At 31.6% G+C, this 19,160-nt stretch overlaps 1 protein-coding gene and 1 pseudogene across 1 annotated transcript; both read right to left on the reverse strand.

The window, feature by feature from the left end:
• Positions 1-3,388: 3,388 nt before the first annotated feature.
• LOC114184416 (beta-glucosidase 24-like) lies at positions 3,389-7,771 on the reverse strand. The gene is made up of 15 exons (XM_028071725.2): positions 7,648-7,771; positions 7,257-7,324; positions 6,942-7,067; positions 6,807-6,876; positions 6,632-6,690; positions 6,397-6,472; positions 6,249-6,326; positions 6,044-6,131; positions 5,725-5,962; positions 5,203-5,318; positions 4,876-5,093; positions 4,732-4,766; positions 4,545-4,647; positions 4,358-4,451; positions 3,389-3,772 (listed from the first exon to the last, which is right to left on the reverse strand). Exons 1-15 carry the CDS (start codon positions 7,736-7,738, stop codon positions 3,592-3,594), a joined length of 1,641 nt encoding a protein of 546 aa, XP_027927526.1. The 5' UTR covers positions 7,739-7,771; the 3' UTR covers positions 3,389-3,591.
• A 1,639-nt stretch (positions 7,772-9,410) lies between these two features.
• On the reverse strand, positions 9,411-11,212 carry LOC146886159 (uncharacterized; annotated as a pseudogene).
• Positions 11,213-19,160: the final 7,948 nt, after the last annotated feature.

The following is a 19,160-nucleotide window of genomic DNA, read 5'->3' on the forward strand; positions in this document are numbered from 1 at the left end:
AGAACAAAGGGAGGAAAGATCTAACTTTTTATCACTTGATATAGACTTTGATGTTGTATTTGAACTAATCATCCTAAAAGTCAAAGATTTCGATGAAGTCAGATGAATTTTTGGACTTTAATATGATATTATATTAAGTTTTATATTAAAATGGTCAAGTAATAAAGATCAAAGTCTACACTATTTGGTCATGTTGGGTTACAAAGCCATTAACTAACCATTCAAAAATTTTACATTGTTCAATTAAATGATATTGCTAACTATTACTAAACCAAATATAAAAGTTACACGTAATTCAATTTTTATTTAATAAAAAGTTATATGTTGTTGAGTCCTAATAAATTAAATATAAAAATTATGTGATTCAATTTTTATTTAGTAAGAGTTATATTTGGCGAGTATTGTCATGTTATTGTATTTTTCCTAATTTAACTACTACTTTTTTTCATCTTTAAAAGGTTTCCATGATCAAATTTTTTGTTTATTGGTCTTTTCGAAAAAAAAAAGGTAAATGGGAGATAACCTTTCAACCCATTCCTTTTTTAGTGACATGTTACAAAATTTTTACTTTTAGTTTTTTTCAAAATGTCAATTTTAGTACCTTCAACAAAATTTTCTAATTTTTGTAATTTTATGTTATATGTTATTATTTATTCTAATACTAAAAATGTAATTAATTATTTTTATTACATTTTTATATAGTAGATATATTTTCTATGTCAATATTTTTAATAGCATGGGAAACATAAATTACTATTTAAGACCATTTAATATAACTAGATGGTAAAATTTCTTTAATGAAACCTCTGGATGTTTCGGTCTCTTCAAATCAGCAGCATTGGGAAACATAGATTACTATTTAAGACCATTTAATAGCATGTGAAACATTAATTACTATCCAAAACCATTTAATAGCATGGGAAACATAAATTACTATTTAAGACCATTTAATAGCATGAGAAACATAAATTACTATTTAAGACCATTTAATGCAATAACTTACTCTATTAATAAATCTTACGTTCAATAAAACCCCACACAACTTCCAATGAACATCTAAATTTATCACTACATTGAAAATCTAAATTCATCACTGCTTAAGAAACTCTGCACAACTTCCAATGAATTTTTTTTTAATATATTTGAATAACATCTAAATATTGAATACGAAATCAAAATAAATGTTTGTATAAATTTTTGTAATTATTATTTGCATTGCTTCAGATAATCATCATTGCACCAATGGTCTAGATAATTGAATTGCTCCATTAATTTGAACTACTTGAAATAAACGTTCTGATGATTCAATTGATTAGGATTCAACTATTGAAGTAATTCATTAATATCTCTTGATATCCGAATATGGTGCACGTTTGTATAAATATTTTTTCATTATTATTTGCACTGCTCAAGATAATCATCATTCAACTGGTCCACATATTTCAACTGCTCCATTTATTGTTTCATCTTCAACACACTTTGCACAGAGACCAAAGTTCTCAATATTCCTATATTTTATTTTAACAAAAATATGTACATATGCATTTCATTTCATTTCAATATAATATATAACTCAATGTACATTTTAAACAAGAACAAAATAAAATGTGTGTACCCATCAAGAATTAGTTATTATAAATTTAATGTCTACATTGATAATAATACCTGCATTTATTTTTGTTTAAAAATGTTAACATGAATCTTACATTATGTTCGCATTTTTGTTTAAGTTGATTATTTATGTGTGGACATTACTTTTACACGAGACTAAAGTTCTCAATACTCCTATATTTTATTTTAACAATAATATGTACATATGCATTTCATTTCATTTCAATATAATATATAACTCAATGTACATTTTAAACAAAAACAAAATAAAATGTGTGTACCTATCAAGAATTAGTTATTATAAATTTAATGTCTACATTGATAATAATACCTGCATTTATTTTCGTTTAAAAATGTTAACATGAATCTTACATTATGTTCGCATTTTTGTTTAAGTTGATTATTTATGTGTGGACATTACTTTTACACGAGACCAAAGTTCTCAATACTCCTATATTTTATTTTAACAATAATATGTACATATGCATTTCATTTCAATATAATATATAACTCAATGTACATTTTAAACAAAAATAAAAGAAAATGTGTGTACCCATCAAGAATTAGTTATTATAAATTTAATGTCTACATTGATAACAATACCTGCATTTATTTTCGTTTAAAAATGTTAACATGAATCTTACATTATCTTTGCATTTTTGTTTAAGTTGATTATTCATGTGTGGACATTACTTTTGCACGAGACCAAAGTTCTCAATATTCCTATATTTTATTTTAACAAAAATATGTACATATGCATTTCATTTCAATATAATATATAACTCTATACATTTTAAACAAAAATAAAAGAAAATGTGTGTACCCATCAAGAATTAGTTATTATAAATTTAATGTCTACATTATAACAATACCTGCATTTATTTTTGTTTAAAAATGTTAACATCAATCTTACATTATGTTTGCATTTTTTTTAAAGTTAATTATTTATGTGTGGACATTACTTTTGCACGACACCAAAGTTCTCAATATTCCTATATTTTATTTTAACAATAATGTGTACATATGCATTTCATTTTAATATAATATATAAGTCAATGTACATATGCACGGAACAAAAGTTCACAAGACACTTGATTATTATACCTTGTCGTCAAAATCACACTCTTCAGATTTATTCTCAAATGTAATCATTTTAATATTTCAATATAAATTAAGTATAACTATAAACTATGTATTGTGTAACTATGGATTGTATCAATATATAATGAACATAACCAATGATCTTGAATAATTAGAAAATGAAGCAAATTGTCATAATTAGCTAAAATCTAAATGATATATTTACAAATTCACATAAATTATATCAATAATAACAAAAGTTTAATTTAATTTTTAACAAACATAATATATAATATTTAAACAAAATACCTATAACAATAATAACAAAAAAACAAAAAAAACTGTGCATACGCACAGGTCTCGTCCGGTTATTGTTAAAGGCTAATCAAATTTTTAAGGCTGAAATATGATTTTTTTTTTTTTTTTTGCCTTTTTAAGTTTGGATGATTTTGGTTTGTCCTTTAAATTAAAAATTATTTTTCAGTTTTAAATATTATAATATACTAGTCTCTCATCCCCGTTAAAAGTTAGATATAAAAATAACATTTTCATGTTTTCATGAGAGGTGTCTTTTCCATTAAGTATTGTATGATGGAATAATTTTAGCTTACCCAAACTTAGGTTTTTACAAAAGCAACCTTGAGCATAAGGAAATCAAAGTAAACTTTGATATCTCTTTATGTCATACTTCGTTGTATTTGAGTTGGATGAAACCAGTGGAAAAAAAAGTTATTGGAAAACTAATGTTTATAATGTAACACAAAATCTACATTTCGGATAAAGAGCACAGAGAGTGGAAGAAAAAGAGCTATAAAAGTAAAATTAACATCAACGGGAATCTTTACTTGATTCTCTTTTATTCTACCCAATTTCCTCTTTTTGAGTGAAATTTAAGAATGTTTAGCGTGGAATGACATGATTCAAGAATCTCTTGTACCATATACCAGCAACTGTTGTGCAACGCGTGAGATTATGGTTGAAATCAACATGAATAATTCCCCAATTTCTGGAAAACCCAGCTCTGAATTCAAAGGTATCAAATGCAGCCCACACGAAATAACCACCAACTCTTACACCGTTGCTATTGGTAAAAAAATTTCAAAACATGAACATTAGTGTCCACTTTACAAAATACAACAGATTCATTCGTTCAAGGAATTGTAAGTAAAATCACCTTATTTGAAACATTACATTTAAATATTTGGTTGCCTTTAAACATTTATTTTCAACTTAATAAATGTTCAATGAATTTGACCTTTTGAAAGTAAATGATTATATAACTTATTAATTAAAAAATCAACTTAATAAAAAAAAACTATTAAGATTCACTCAGTTAAGTTTTGAACTTATAATTATAATTCTATATTCTCTACATTAAATCAAAAACATATTTATCAACTTTGACAAGTTCCTAACATTATGTTTCTTTATTCAGTTTTCTCTCATTAAATAAAAATAGACACCATAACAAAAGGAAAAATATAAAACAAAATTAACTCACCTCACTTTTATATATATATATATATATATATATATATATATATATATATATATATATATTTCGATAGAACCTTTCATTATAAAAATAATAGTTGGTATTGTTTAATAAACTTATAACATTAAGTAGTTATATATATCCACAAAAAGTTTAAGATAGATAACTTACTCAATTGCTGCTTTGGTATAGTTTAAGTGTGTAGCTAAATATTTGATCCGATGTATGTCTATTAATGGATTTGTGATGTTAATTGAAGGAATACCTATATGAAGGAAGACAAAGGTAGATCAATGTCTTTTTATTCGAAATCATGGATATTTAATGTGAAAATAATGAATCATTATGTTTCACAAACCATTCTCAGTTATGTAGATCTTGGGATTCTGGTACTTGTTCTTGATGTGTTGTAAAATGTTATATAATCCTTGGGGATAGACAAAATTACCACTATACTTATCCTGCAAAATACGAACATTGAAAAATGTAAAGAAAAAAAAAAGTTTTATTATTAACCTACAACACTTTTCTGAAATGATTCTCACCAAGTAACCAAGGGTTTTTCCTTCTGCATTGAATTCTATAGAGAGAAAAAAAAAAGAAAAAAGAAAAATTAATGATTTGATCCATCATTGTCTCTTTGTAATCCAATTAGTTGAATTTAGAAAGAAAGAAAAAAAAAAACTCACCTTCTGATTTTCCCAAGGCATCATAATTGTCTATTAAAGACATATTTGTTTTGTTTGTTTCATGCTTAGCAAAATGAGAAGTGTAATAATTGATTCCAATGAAATCTGTGCTTCCTGCAACCATGTTTTTCTCATCTTCTGTGAAATTGGGTAATCTATTCCCCACTAACTCTCTCATGATTTTTGGATAATCTCCATAGACTACTGGGTCTAAAATCCTGTTTTTTGAAATGCACAACAACTTTGTTCATACATCAATAGTTAAAATATTAAACCAAACAAGCATAAGGGGTGTGATTTTGTGGAAGCTTAATTAACAAAACTAACCATCCAATAAAGAAATCTGTAAGTCTTTCGGCAGCAGCCACATCTTCGCCTTTTGAGCTGTAGGGTTCAAAACTTTCAGTTCCAATAACAATTCCAATTTCTCCTCTTTGTGTTGCCTTCATCATGTAACAAATGTTTACTATAGAATAACTTGTTTTTCTTCAAAATTCATACAAATAATAACCTAGTCTGGTTGTTGAAAATCGCATACCGATTATAAATAAGAAAAAATTATAATATATAACTGGGTGCAAACTTCAATTTACAAGTTGATTTTGTGGGATTGAGTTAAATATAAAGTTTGCTTCTTAGTCTGGTTTTGGTATTTGATAATGTCAAATATTGTTTACAACCATTACATAACTGAGTTTTTATTATTAGAAGAGTTTGATTAATTTAGCATTAGTAAAAGATATTGGTTATGTATATAATGCACCCAGATGTAATTGAATATGTGATAGCAACTTAAAATTAAACTATACACATGTTTTTGAGGCAATGAAGACACAAAAGATAATGTACTTGGAAATTTTGTCTGTATAGCTTCACTGCTGCAGCATGGCAAAGGATGTAGTTATGAACGACAGTATAAGCTTGTTTGCAGAGATTGGTAGCTTGGCATGGTTCAGGATCATCATTGTCAAAACCATGCATGTAAGTAATTAAACCTACGATTTGTGGCTCATTCATTGTAGTCCAGTGCTTAACTCGATCTCCATATGTTTTGAAAAGGAGTTCACAAAAATCCTTGTAATAATTCCTGAAAATTTTCATTGTTATAATAATCATAATGCTTGTAGTTTAATCAAATTCATGAAAGCACCATGAAGAAAGTTCTTACACAATGGAGCTATTCAAAAACCCATGAAGTTTTTCCTGAATGGCAAGAGGATAGTCAAAGTGTAGGATAGTCACAAAAGGAGTAATGCCTACATTTAATTAATATATCAAGTTAAGCACATTAAAAACTTTTTTTTTTGTGTAATTTTAGAAAAATTTTCTCTAATTTTACTTATTTGAAAAAAAAATACTAATTTACACCATACCATTTGCAAGTAATTCATCGATCAAATGGTTGTAGAAATCAACACCCTCTTGATTTACACCTCCTTTTATGGTTCCATCTATATTTCGTAGTTGAAAAATATGTAAGTGTTGTTACTCACATATATTACTTTGGTTTTCAAAGTTTACCTGGTAAGACTCTACTCCATGAGATGGACATTCTGTAAGAATTTATTCCAAGATTCTTTAAATGTTGCACGTCTTCCTACAAGATCATTAACAAAATAAACATATAAAAAAGAAAAATACCATGTTCTTGTACACAAACATATATATATATATATATATATATATATATATATATATATATATATATATATATATATATATATATATATAATCATGTTAACTTGTCGTTGCTAACCTTGTATCGCTTATAATGTTGGATCATTGTAGGAAACTTATCACCATCAATAAATGCTTCTGGTTGTTATGAAAAAAAAATAATGAAAGGGGTTTTAAAAAGATAATAAAATTAATAACATATCTTGAGAGTTATATATCCATTAATTATAACATAAAAACATATATAGGTTAACCTTTGTTACGCCTAATTCTATCATCCCAGATTCCCAGTCCTCTTCCTCCTTCAGAAACTGCTCCTTCAATCTATATTAAGATTAATAATAATGAGAAATAACCTAAATACTAAGATATTTCTAAAAATTTCGTACCTGAAAGGCTGAAGTTCCTGCTCCAAACAAAAAGTTTGGTGGAAATGATCCCCGTTTTGGAAAGTGGTAAAATTTTCGCAAATCTCGCAAAGAAGAACGATGAGGAATAGTAGTTGTTTCTCCTATCTATATTCAACAAATAAAATGTTACATTTTTAGTTGCTTCTTGTATCCATGTTCAATAATCTTTGTTTATTTATGCATGACAAAATGGATGAGATGAGTTTTATCAGTTTTGTTATGAAAATGAAAATGAGTAACGTAAAAGTAACCTAAAAACAATGAAACAAACATGTTATTACAACATGTGAGTACCTGGGTTGTAGAAAGTCCTAAACCAGTATCAAAGTCAGATGATGGAAATGTTTCGGTCATATGTGAATCTGCAATATAATTTTATTCAAGTTTTAAAATTTCAAAATCAGTAAGCAACACAAATATATATTATATTTAAATTTAAATTATTTTTAATTTGTTAATTAAAGTGCTTTGTAAGGATATTATTGCTCGTCAAAATCAAATTTTGTTGTTTAAACTGGTGTGTGTGAAAAAATAATTGACGAGACTTCAAATTTGTAAAACTTGAATAATTTTGAAATGAATTGAGAAGGCAATAATTTCGGAATAGATATAAGAATACAAATATGGTAACAATTCGTAAAATTTCATACGATAATAAGTACTACAAGATTGGTGAAATTCAAACCTTGAACCCTAGCTGATAAGCTGGGAATTAAAGCCACAGATAAGATTGTTAGAATAGTTTTCCAGACTCTCAACGGTGATAAAATCTCCATTTTTTATGTTTAGAAAGACCTATTGAATTTCTGTGGAAAACAAGAGTTGGACAATATATATATATATATATATATATATATATATATATATATATATATATATATATATATATATATATCGGGATGAAACCACCTTTTTTTTATGTTATTAACAATTTATAATGTTTTCTTGTAACACCCATTTTTAATACATGTATATTTACACCTGTCTATCTATATATAAATAAATTAAGTATACACATTTATTTTTTTATTCTACCTTTAATAATATAATTTAGTTACTTTTATTAATTTAAAACTTTTAACCTATGACAAAATTATTTACAAAACATTTAGGTACAAAATTATATCTAATTTATGTATTCGTGATTTTGTAGCTCAACAAAATTTTATTTTATTTTCCTAATAATTTCATTAATAATTCACTATTCATATGACAACATTTCTTATTTTCAAATTAATATTTGTCAACATGATAATACTCTCTTACAAGTTCTATCAATATGCAACAATTTTAACTATGACATATTTATAAGGAAGAAATGGTCTAACTCAACTTTATCGATAATTGTCATGATTGTCGTCTAGTTTATGATAAGTGTTGACGACCTATACAAAAGAAGAAAATTGTGTTACTATTAAAATGTATATCCTAAGTCATAATTTGAGTATGTCATAATCAAACTAAACAACAATATGCAAGATGCATTTTGACAGAAGAAACATAACATTTTACATTCTTTGAGTGTTATATTATTGGTCAACCTTATCGTGAGGTGACTCCATTAAGTTAGTAAAGAGGAGCAAAAATTATCTTAGACATGACAACATGATTCACTTTATGTACACAATTACGTAACACACTACAAAAAAAGAAGCTAAATTGTGAAGGTTTTAATTTTGTTTTACAGGGATTTTTCAAACCTCCGCAGATAGGTTTGCCACAAGTTATTTATGGAGGTTTTTGATAACCCCTGGTACCTGATTTATATTGTGGAGGTTTTTTAGTAGAGGGTTGTAACCTCTTCTATTCATGACTATTATTTTGTAGAGGTTTGAAACCTCCTTTAATTTCATCCACCTATTTGATTCCAAATGTTTAAAATCCCCAGTTTTCACTTTTTTGTGGGGGTTAATACACTCCTTAATTTGACAATTGTATTGTAAAAGTTTTAACTTGTCTTATTTGTATTATTTGTTTTATGGGTTTACTACTATATTTTTCCTGCGTTATTCAAATCTTTTAAAAACTTTGTTTGTAATTAAAATCTCTTGCTGTACTTGATAATGCATGTTCATGCTCAAATAAATCATTAAAATCATTGATTCTCAAAATCAACATGTTAACATAAAAGTTCATGCTTACTCAAAGTTCATAATACATGCTTAATTAAAACTATTGATTCTCAAAACCAAATTGAAATGTAATTATAACTTCATCCATGCTTACTCAAAGTTCATAATACACTAAACATAGTTTCATCCTAAAAAACACCAACAACACCCTAAATGTTACTATCACCAGATGATCCTATAGGAGACTCAGACTCATTTGCATTACTAGTTTGCTGAAATGATAAAAGAAAGATATTAAAGTTTGTCATTAGAGGAAATAGAGAAAATTAAGACTGCACAATATGAGCATAAGCATAAAGCCAGAAACATAACTTACTTATGGTTGAAGATCAAAGAAGGCAGCCAATTTATCAGGGATCTTTCCTTCATTATCATGTAAGATTTTAGTGCACCCATGGTGGTTTGAACCTGGGATTCTAAATTAGTGTACTTCTGTTGCCACTGAAGATGTTGATGATGTTGCCACTGATTAGAAGATGTTGATGATGTGGCAATGCTAGATGAAGCCATGCTTAAATCAGAAAGTCGAAGTCTTGTATTTCTAAATGAGCTAAAAGGATCTGCTCCCAAACCCATGCAACACACCCTCCCAGAATGCTCTGGGCCTAACACTCTACCAACAACATCATTAGGGGAAACCTCTGATTCATCATTAATACTTTGAGTCAAACCCACTTCAATCTGTTCTTATAGGCATACAACAATATGTAATGAAAACTCTAAACATTGAAGGAAAATGCACAAAAATATCATATTATGGTAGAACTAACTGCTATAGCCTTTGTTTCCAAAAACTAAATAAAAAGAGAAGTTAAGTTAAATAGTAAACTTTAAAAAATTGTAAAAGCTATCATGTTAACTAATATCATTACCATCTCATGCCTTCTTCTTGAGATAGGTTTAGAACCACTAGTATGAGGAATTACTTGCTTGTTGCGATTTTCTCTATTTTTTTACAAATCTCCCACGAACAAAAAATTGTAAGTTAATACAACAATCAAAAGAATATCTACACAAACCATTCACACCATTCAAAATAATGAAACTTGTTCCATTGTTTCCGGCTTTAGACGATAAGTAACAAAATGAGCCCATTGAGTTATATCTATACCAGTTGGCACATTACTTATGATTTCATTTTTACTTTTCGTTGGATCATAGAACTCATTCCATAAATTCTGCCTATGTGCAACCCACTTCCTACAAAGAGTTAGTTTACAATATCGGTGTGCACTAGCTTCACCGGTCTTAAAACAAAATCGAGGCTTTTGAAAAAAGAAGATATAATTAGTGTGTAAACATTTATAAGTAAATGTAACGTTTACAAAAGATATAAGGTCATACATGCATTATGATATACCTATAATATTTCCTTAAAGCATTCCAAAAAGTAAGTGTTAGGCATGCCTATTTTCCCAGACCATCTTTCAAAATTAATTGGAAACAAATTGCCATCAGTTGCAAATGTACCACAATATCTTGCAAGCACGCATTGTCCTTCTCCAATTGCAATGCCTACCTCATCAAAGTCCACAATAATGCATTCCCCATGAGGTAAGTTATTTACTTCTTTGACCTTCACCTTAATTTTCTTGATAACTCCTTCTATGTCTTAACCAATAAAACAACTTACTTAACCATAAGTAAAATTTAAAAAATTAAATTATCTTCTATGTCAAATGCACCAATTAATTATCTTCTTTCTTTCACTCCAAGTTTTTTTATCCTTAATATTATTAAATCCTCATACATGAAAAAACACGAATTAATTTATCGCATAAAAAGATTCAAGATCCAGAAAATATGGAAAATAAAAGTACTGGATTGGATCATAATAAGATGTTATTGGGAATTTAAGTGGGAATTTAAGCATAAAAGTGAATTAAATTAAAAAGCAATAAGATGCATAGTGGTGAAGCTTTGACAAATAGTATATTTGAAAGACTTAACAAACTTTTTGGTAAAAGAAGAAGAAAACAAGATCTTATGAGAGGTTGAACAGGTAATGTACTTTAAGATGGAGCCATATTTGGTAACTTGCTCATGTTTTTTATGTTGTTTCCTGGCATATGACCATTTTTTGTTTTAGTCCTTGGACTCCAACAAAGTATAACCCATTATACTCTATAGTAATTAAATTCATCCTCTCTTTGGTAAGGTTCTTAAAATAAATAATAAGAAGAGATAAAAATTAATAAACAATTCAAATATTTTGTAACTTTTATATAAAGTTGTCAACACCTAATTTCGTCTGGATGATAATGGTAAAAAACAAGGATTAGAGTTAACTAAAAAAAATAAAAAAAAATAGAATAAAAAAAGATGGAAGAGAACATATATTTATAATTTTATTTCTTTGATTTCAGTTTATTTTGTTTCTTATATATTTTTATTTTTTATTTTTACTTTTACTTATCAATTTTTTTATCAGGATTTGAAAAAAAAGAGTAAGAAAGGAGGTTGTTCAAAATTGTAAACTACAACAAGTTTTCTTTTTTTCCTTCATTTGGTAACTCTTTCTCTTTCTCCCCATGTACATTGTTGCTACTACTGCTAGTTGATACACAAAAAAGGGAAAAATTGCATAGCTAAAGGAATTGCAGGAAGAACTCATGACAGAAGCAACCACCATTATGCTTTTCCTCTTCACATAGTCCAATGTTGGACATTAAGGAGGGATTATTTTTTAGTGTGGAAAAAATACAACCAAAATGATAGAAGAAAGAGGGGGAAATAAAGAAAAAGGAAGAGAACAAAGGGAAGAGGAGAAAAATGAGGAAACAGCTCGGGCAAGGAGAACCACAAACTTGAACGAGCAGACCCAAGACCACCAGCAGAAGCTTCTAAAAGGTAAGCACTACACCTTCAATACTTATGTGTGAGCATTAATAATTGTATGTTGGTTTTACTGTTTTTGATCTGTTATTGGTTCATGATTCTCCATTCTACACATTTTCATCATCTCCATTTTCCTTCTTCTACAACCTGCATATAACAACATTCACCCTTAACTCATCATAACAGTATCACGGTGTTGGTGGCAAACGACGACATCTGCTAGTGGCTCGTGAGATATGGAAGAAGGAGACGTCCCACGCGGAATGAAGGGAAAAAGAAACCCTTTTTCAAACTCGTTTCTTTTTTGATTCGTCGTCTTGTCGCGATTTCAGTCACGACAAAAGCCAAAACATGTAAAACATCCTTTATAATATATGGTTTTGAAATTATATTCTCTATGAGTACACTATTACCATTTACAAATATAATTAATTGATTTGACATACATATTAAATAGTATGGGAAATTTAAGAAATACAAGTAGATTCTAAATGTAACAATGAAAGCATAACAATCAAACTTTTTAAATTAAAGAAATTGAATTTTATATATATATATATATATATATATATATATATATATATATATATATATATATATATTCAAATAAATAAGGAGATTCTAAAAAAATATTGGATTGGATCATAATAAGATGTTATTACCTACAAACATGGACACCCATTATGATGTAAGAATGCTTTTAACAAATCAAAGAAACCTTGCTTTACAATAAATGTATCACCAATTTGGATACCCATTAAAACCTCATAACACTCATCACGAAAGTTTTTTATTACACCTCCAAAAAAATCTACCATAAGGAAAAAAATTTAGATACGGACAATAAGAAAGCAAAATAGAGAGCTAAAATAAGGTAGGAATAGGAATAAAGCATAACTATGAGAGGAATAAATGAGAAGAGAGTAGAAAGCTTAAAAGTCGTGGAATGTAAATAAGAAAAGGTGATTTAGTAGAAAAAATATTTTTGTACTGCACCTAGGCGGATTGATAAAACTGCACGGCTAAACCCGCCTACGTATAGCCTTGCAAGCAATTATCAAATGAATAATCGAACAAGCATAAGCGGCCTAGGCCGCCTACCTCAGAGGACAATACGACATCTGTTGACCATTCCAAACTTAGAATATTATAGACAAGGCCCCTAGTACTAATAATCATTAAACCAAGGGCCTGGGCTAGGCCCAGGCCCATCTACGACCCAAGAAATGGCCCAGCCCACAACAAGGTTAGACATAACTAATGACTCTATAAATACACGTGGACCCCAGTAATTAAAGGTACGCATTCATTAATCCCTTAATCAAGAGATTTGACTTTTTGAGAATCTTTTGGTTGACTTGATCATTGGAGTCCTCTCCGCAGGTAACCCCTTATGGGTCCAAACCGTGCATACCAGTACATGACATACGCAAGCCGAGGAAGAGCCAACTCGAGAGATTGCAGATTGAGGTAAGGTGGTATTTGTGTCTGACTTCTCTTATTTGTCTCTACAGGAACAATTTTAAATACAGTCAACTAAGTTTTATCTCAATAAAAAGTAATTATTTATCAAATTAGTGAATATTTCATACTTGTAGTGTAAGACCCGAAAAATTTAAATAATTAAATAAATGTTGGTCGTGGAAGCTTTTATGACATTTAATGTGGTTTGTTATGACATGAAAAAGTACTAGTTCAAGTGGTTGAGAGTACTTAGTTATGTTGAAAGGACTTGGGTTTGAGTCCTATATATGCTAATTATATGTTATTTTAATAAGTGTATTATTTTAATGTTATCTTTGAATGTGAGTAGTGATAATGTTATCCTAAAATTATAAGAATTATAACGAAACATGAATTGGTTGAATGGTTGTGCATTGAATTGACATTGACATACCTTGGTGGAACCAAATTAAACTTTCTTTTTGCCAATTTTTTTTGGCATGAATATGAAAGGACATAGAAACCCTAGCATTAAGAAGGCAGCCTAGGGGACTGGGAAGGCAGCAAATAATGGTCCTTGAATTGCCATTAAAACCTAATTCAAAGCCATTTTCGTTTTCCTATCATTAACAAGCATTAAGGCTTAGTTAATGGTCTAGTTATGGTGAGTTTTTGGAGAGGATTGAGAAAGAGAGTTCTGAAGGAGGTTATTGAGTGAAAGTTCAGGACACAAGTGTGTAAGACCCACGAAAATTAAATAATTAAATAAATAATTATTTAATAAATGCGGGTCGTGGAAGCCTTTATGCCATTTAATAGTGGTTGATGTGACGTGGAAAAGTACTAGCTCATGTGGTTGAGAAAACTTTGGTTGTGTGAGAGGACTTGGGTTTGAGTTCTATGTATGCTAATTATGTGTTATTTAATTATTTTTGTTTTAATAATATGAATGTGCGTGTTAAGTAAGAATATAGTATTTGAGTTATGTTAGTTAGCAAGAAACATGAATTGGCTTGATGGTTTAGCATTTTCTTAATATTTGCATGGTTAGGGGTTCAAACCTTGGTGAGACCTAAATTAATTTTTTTTTTTTTGCTAAACTTGATTTTTGGCAAAGAAGAGAAGAGGTAGAGAATCCAGCAGCCACATTAAGGTAGCCAAAGGGGCTGGAAAAACAACCCAAAATGGTCTTGAATGACACTTATCACAAGCAATAAAACCAATTTTCGTTTTTGGCTAATTAACCTTCATTAAGACGTAATTAAAAGGCAAATTGAAGGGAGAAAGAGGGTTTTCTTGGCCTGGATTGGTATTGCACTTTTGGGAGAGAAAAACCAGAGAGAAAACGTGAGATAGAGAGTCATCCAGGAGCTGAATTGAGAAGAATCAAGAAGGCTATTGGCGATCAAGGAGGAAATAGAGAACTTGTCAAATTAAGCAAGGCATTCAGGTTAGGGGAGCTGGAACTGTACCTTTATTTTTTTATTGTTTGATTGCATGAAATATATAATGATTGGGTGTTAATAATCTATCCAAACTGTATGAAAATTCACGTTTCTAGAAATTTTCCAGAAACCGCTGGCGGGTAAAGAACTGCCGCCAGGCGACTCATCTATGTTGTGTGATTTCTGGGTTCCTAAAGAGGAACCGCCTGGCGGCATGTCCCTAGCCGCTAGGCGATGTGTGCTGTACAACCCAATTTTCTGGGTTTTTGGATGAAGGGCCTAGCGGTGATGAACACCCGCCAGGCGGCGCGAGTCAACTTGACTCGATTCTTGATGTTTTTGGGTTTTGGGAAAATTATGATCGGGGAGAAATGACGTTCTAATCAATATGAATGATTAAACATCATATTTTCTTGGAAATTCGTGAATTGGGTGTTAAATTGAGATGAAAATCGCATGAAGGTCATCTTAAGGTTGATGAATTGGGGGATTTTATAGTGACACTAAATTAAAGGGAAAAGGTTAATGGAATTTTACTTATTGAAAGTTTTAGGAATGGATCATGAACCTAAACATGTGAGTACAACCTTTTGAGTCGTAAATTGAATGAAATCAGAGTTGTTGTGAAGGAGGCAAGGTTCGCAGGTGCAGGAACCGCCTGGCGGCACCATATTGGCCGCCAGGCGCCACACCAGAGGTGCGTGGTGTGTTGATTCACGAAAAACGTTGTTTTTCGTACTTTTCACGTAACAGTAATTGCCGAGCGGTATTTTAGTCCCGCCGGGCGCCAGTTGTCTGATTCTGGGCACTAGGCGCCACCAATTTTTCTGGTTTGCACAGTTTTCGTAAAACTGCATTTCTCGGTTAACTGTCTGATTTAGGTGAAATTTTGACAGGTGGTCCATAACATGTGATTCTTCACTTTGAACGGTGAAGATTGGATTTGGAGGTCAGTAGCTAGAGATATACATTACTTAATATTGCTGATTTTGGAGTTTGTAAAATACATGAATAAGCCTTTGATTAGTTCAAGTAACTTCTAATGAAGCATAATTGGGTGCATGTGGTAAGTTAAATTCAGAATGTATGTTAATTGGGTACGAGTGAGATAATTATGTGAGATATGGTATGGATGGTGAAACTTTACCCTAGTCGTGGTTTTGTGCTTGTGAATTTTTATTGAGGTACATATGCAATATTGACAAAAGTGTGGTGTCATGAGTTTATAAAAATATAAGACTATATGATCCTAAGACGGGGTGTATGTGGAAAGTATGTGGCATGTTTAAAGGGGTAAGTGAAGGAGAGTATGGGTGCATGACAATACTTGATTTGATGGCATCTTTGAATGGGTGTGGTGTAATCTTATTATAGTTGTATGACTGGAAAACCAGGCTATGTTGTAAATTGTTGTGTTGTATGATTGGGATCCCTTGAGGATCTGTTTAAGTGCCAAGAAACCAATAGCACTGCGCTATTGGTATGGCGCCTGGCGGCGCGAGCGAGCTGCCAGGCGGACGGAACACAAATCAGTGGTAGTGGCCACTGTTGACGCGTGGCGCCTGACAGTAGGGAGGGTTCCGCCAGGCGGAATGGAACAACAGAGGGGCTGGAAGGAGACTGGCACCTGGCGGCGTGAGACGGGTGCGCTAGGCGGTGGCGACGAGTGGCGCTTGGCGACAGGGCGGAATCCGCTAGGCGGTGACGGTGTAGTGATGATTCTGCAGGCGCGTGGTGCCTGGCGGTGTGTGATGCCCGCCAGGCGGTCTAGACCTAGTGTTTGCTTGGCGACGTGAGATGCGCGCCAAGCGGTTTTGGTTCAGTGATGGTGCGAGGAAAGGTTTCTACACAGCTTTAGGTGATGTTCATGATGCGAGGCTTTGGCTGGGAGTCCAGTTACGAGTGTAACTCGTATTGGAGTAACACGTGACCACTCTAGGTTGTAGCCTGGTGGTTTAGGAAGTCCAGTGGAGTGTGCGAGTTGTGGCTCGTACGGCGAGGTTCGGGTGATTGCCCTCTTCAGAGTATTCTGATAGAGTTTTGGTAGTCTGGAACAGCTACAAACTTTATGTTTGTTTCGGGGAGCTCCACTTGGTGTCACGGTGAGATGCTGTGGCAAGGTTATTTCCACGTGTGGACTATCAGGTGGTGACCTGTAGTCGGAGGGGCGAGTAAACACTCGTGCAGCGAAGATCGATCATTGTTCGCACCTAAAGGGTATAGAAATGATAGACGTCTAAATGTAAGTACTAGAAGTGGAGGGTAAAGGAAAAAGGGAGAAGAATACTAACCCGGGGTTTTAATGTTGCGACGTTGTATTTAATATTATATTTGTTTGGTTTTATTTAAATGAGCTCACCCTATTTGTGTGTGTGTGGCGATGATGATGTAACTTGTTACATGGGAGTAGATGTTAATTCAGGTGAGCAGACAGATACGTAGAGACGGAGTGGGGATCACGACGGGATTATTTACTCAATTTCATTATGATTTTCTTTTGTATTTTTTTATGGTTTGGTTTTGTAATAACTGAATAGTACGATTTTAATTACTATGGAAGCGATGTTGAACTTTTAATTTTCCCACGTTTTTGGGAAATTGCGAGAATAAATGCGATGTTTTATAAATATTATTTCTTATTTATTTTTTAAATATTAATTTTCGGCTAGGACATTACAAAGTGCATTTGAGAGGAGGCACGAATTGGATTGGTGGTGGTGCAAGAAGGGTTCCAATTATTCAAATTGAGCGAGGATTTCCAGGTTAGGGGACTTCCTTTTCGTGTATGTCTGTATTGTGATTATTTTCGTATTGGAATGTGTAAATATGATGCCTATGCTTAATCGCGATCCTTCATTTTCGCGTTTTCGGAAAATTTCTAGAAACTGCCTGGCAACTTTGAATATACCGTCAGGCGACGCATGAGAGTTAACCCAATTCTGAGTTTTTATGATGAACCGCCTGACGACAAGGGTGACTCCGCCAGGCGACGTGAACACTGTGCAAAAACGCTATTTTTCGTACTTTCGCGTAGCAGGAACCACCGACCGTAGGTTTTATACCGCCAGGCGCTAAGCTCTTCATTTCTAGGTGTTAGGTGCCACAAATTTTTCGAGTTTACGCAATTTTTGTAAAACTATGTTTCCTAATTCGTTCACCGTCCGACTTATGTGAAATTTTTACAAGTGATTCATAACATGTTGTTATTCACTTTGTACGGTAGAGATTTGCATTGGATGTTTACAGCTAGAGATATACATCACTCATGATTGGTTGTTTTAATTCCCTAATAGTATGATTATTAATGGATGATTAAGTGTGCTTAAGTGCTGGTATGACCTTGATTGGTGAATGTATATAATATATATATATATATATATATATATATATATATATATATATATATATATATATATGTGTGTGTGTGTGTGTGTGTGTGTGTGTGTGTGATTGATGAGTATGCTTTTAGTAGTGCTTGCTGAGCCATGTTGAATATATGAACCTATACATGTTAGCTCGAATGTATAATGTTATAAGTGTGTGACAAAGGCCACTTTTGATGATATCATTATGACCGAGTGTTGCACGATAATGATGGGTTTTGGGAAAATATGGGAACATGATAATCATACTTTAAATGTAAGGGGACGTGTTCATTGTGTTTTGACTTGTGTATGAATGAATGTGTTTTGCCATGTATAATTGCATGAGAGTTTACCCAATTCCACGTCATTTTTCATAAGTTTCTGGCTTTCCGCCTAGAAACCGCCTGGCGGCATCATCATGTCCCAATTATTGGCTAGCATCATGAACCGCCTAGCGGACAATGAATTTCCACCAGGCAACGCGAAGCTATTTTGTTTTTTTGTGTTGTTTGGCGCAAGAGTCATCATGATTTCTGGAAACTTGTTTATGTACGTTGCTTGTGATGATTTATGCTTTAATCTGAATGGGATTGAGTGTATGATGAAACTTTAACCAAGGGTGCATGGGTGATCATGGTATTATGAGAAGGGTTGAAAAAGGACAATTACGAAATTGATTCCAGCATCTAAGAGTTATTTAAGTTTGACATTATTCATGCATGTGTATTTCTGGGAATGCGCATGAATTCTGATTAGTGTATAGCGAGACGAGATGACGGAGGAGTGAAGGGGACTCGCGCAAGGAAGAAAAGGGGAATTCTCCCAAAATCTGATACGCCTCATGGCGGTGCATGATCTACCGCTAGGATATAGCTGGAATTTCTAGTTTGGCAGTGGGCAGCACTAGATATCGTGGTTTTGGGGTCTAGTCCGTGAAGTGAAAATCGGAGGGATGAGAGTTTTGTGCTTAAGTTT

This window comes from Vigna unguiculata, chromosome 5, assembly GCF_037176805.1.
Source record: "Vigna unguiculata cultivar grain cowpea cultivar isolate G323 ecotype 2 chromosome 5, ASM3717680v1, whole genome shotgun sequence".
NCBI lineage: Eukaryota > Viridiplantae > Streptophyta > Magnoliopsida > Fabales > Fabaceae > Vigna > Vigna unguiculata.

Bases quoted from the DNA above. Each gene is read 5' to 3' on its own strand.
- LOC114184416 (XM_028071725.2), bottom strand. From the start codon at position 7,738: ATGGAGATTTTATCACCGTTGAGAGTCTGGAAAACTATTCTAACAATC. The intron at 6,473-6,631 runs GTTAGCAACGAC...ATGATCTTGTAG, and splicing joins AACATTATAAGCGATACAAG to GAAGACGTGCAACATTTAAA. The intron at 6,132-6,248 runs GTATGGTGTAAA...AATTAAATGTAG, and splicing joins CGATGAATTACTTGCAAATG to GCATTACTCCTTTTGTGACT.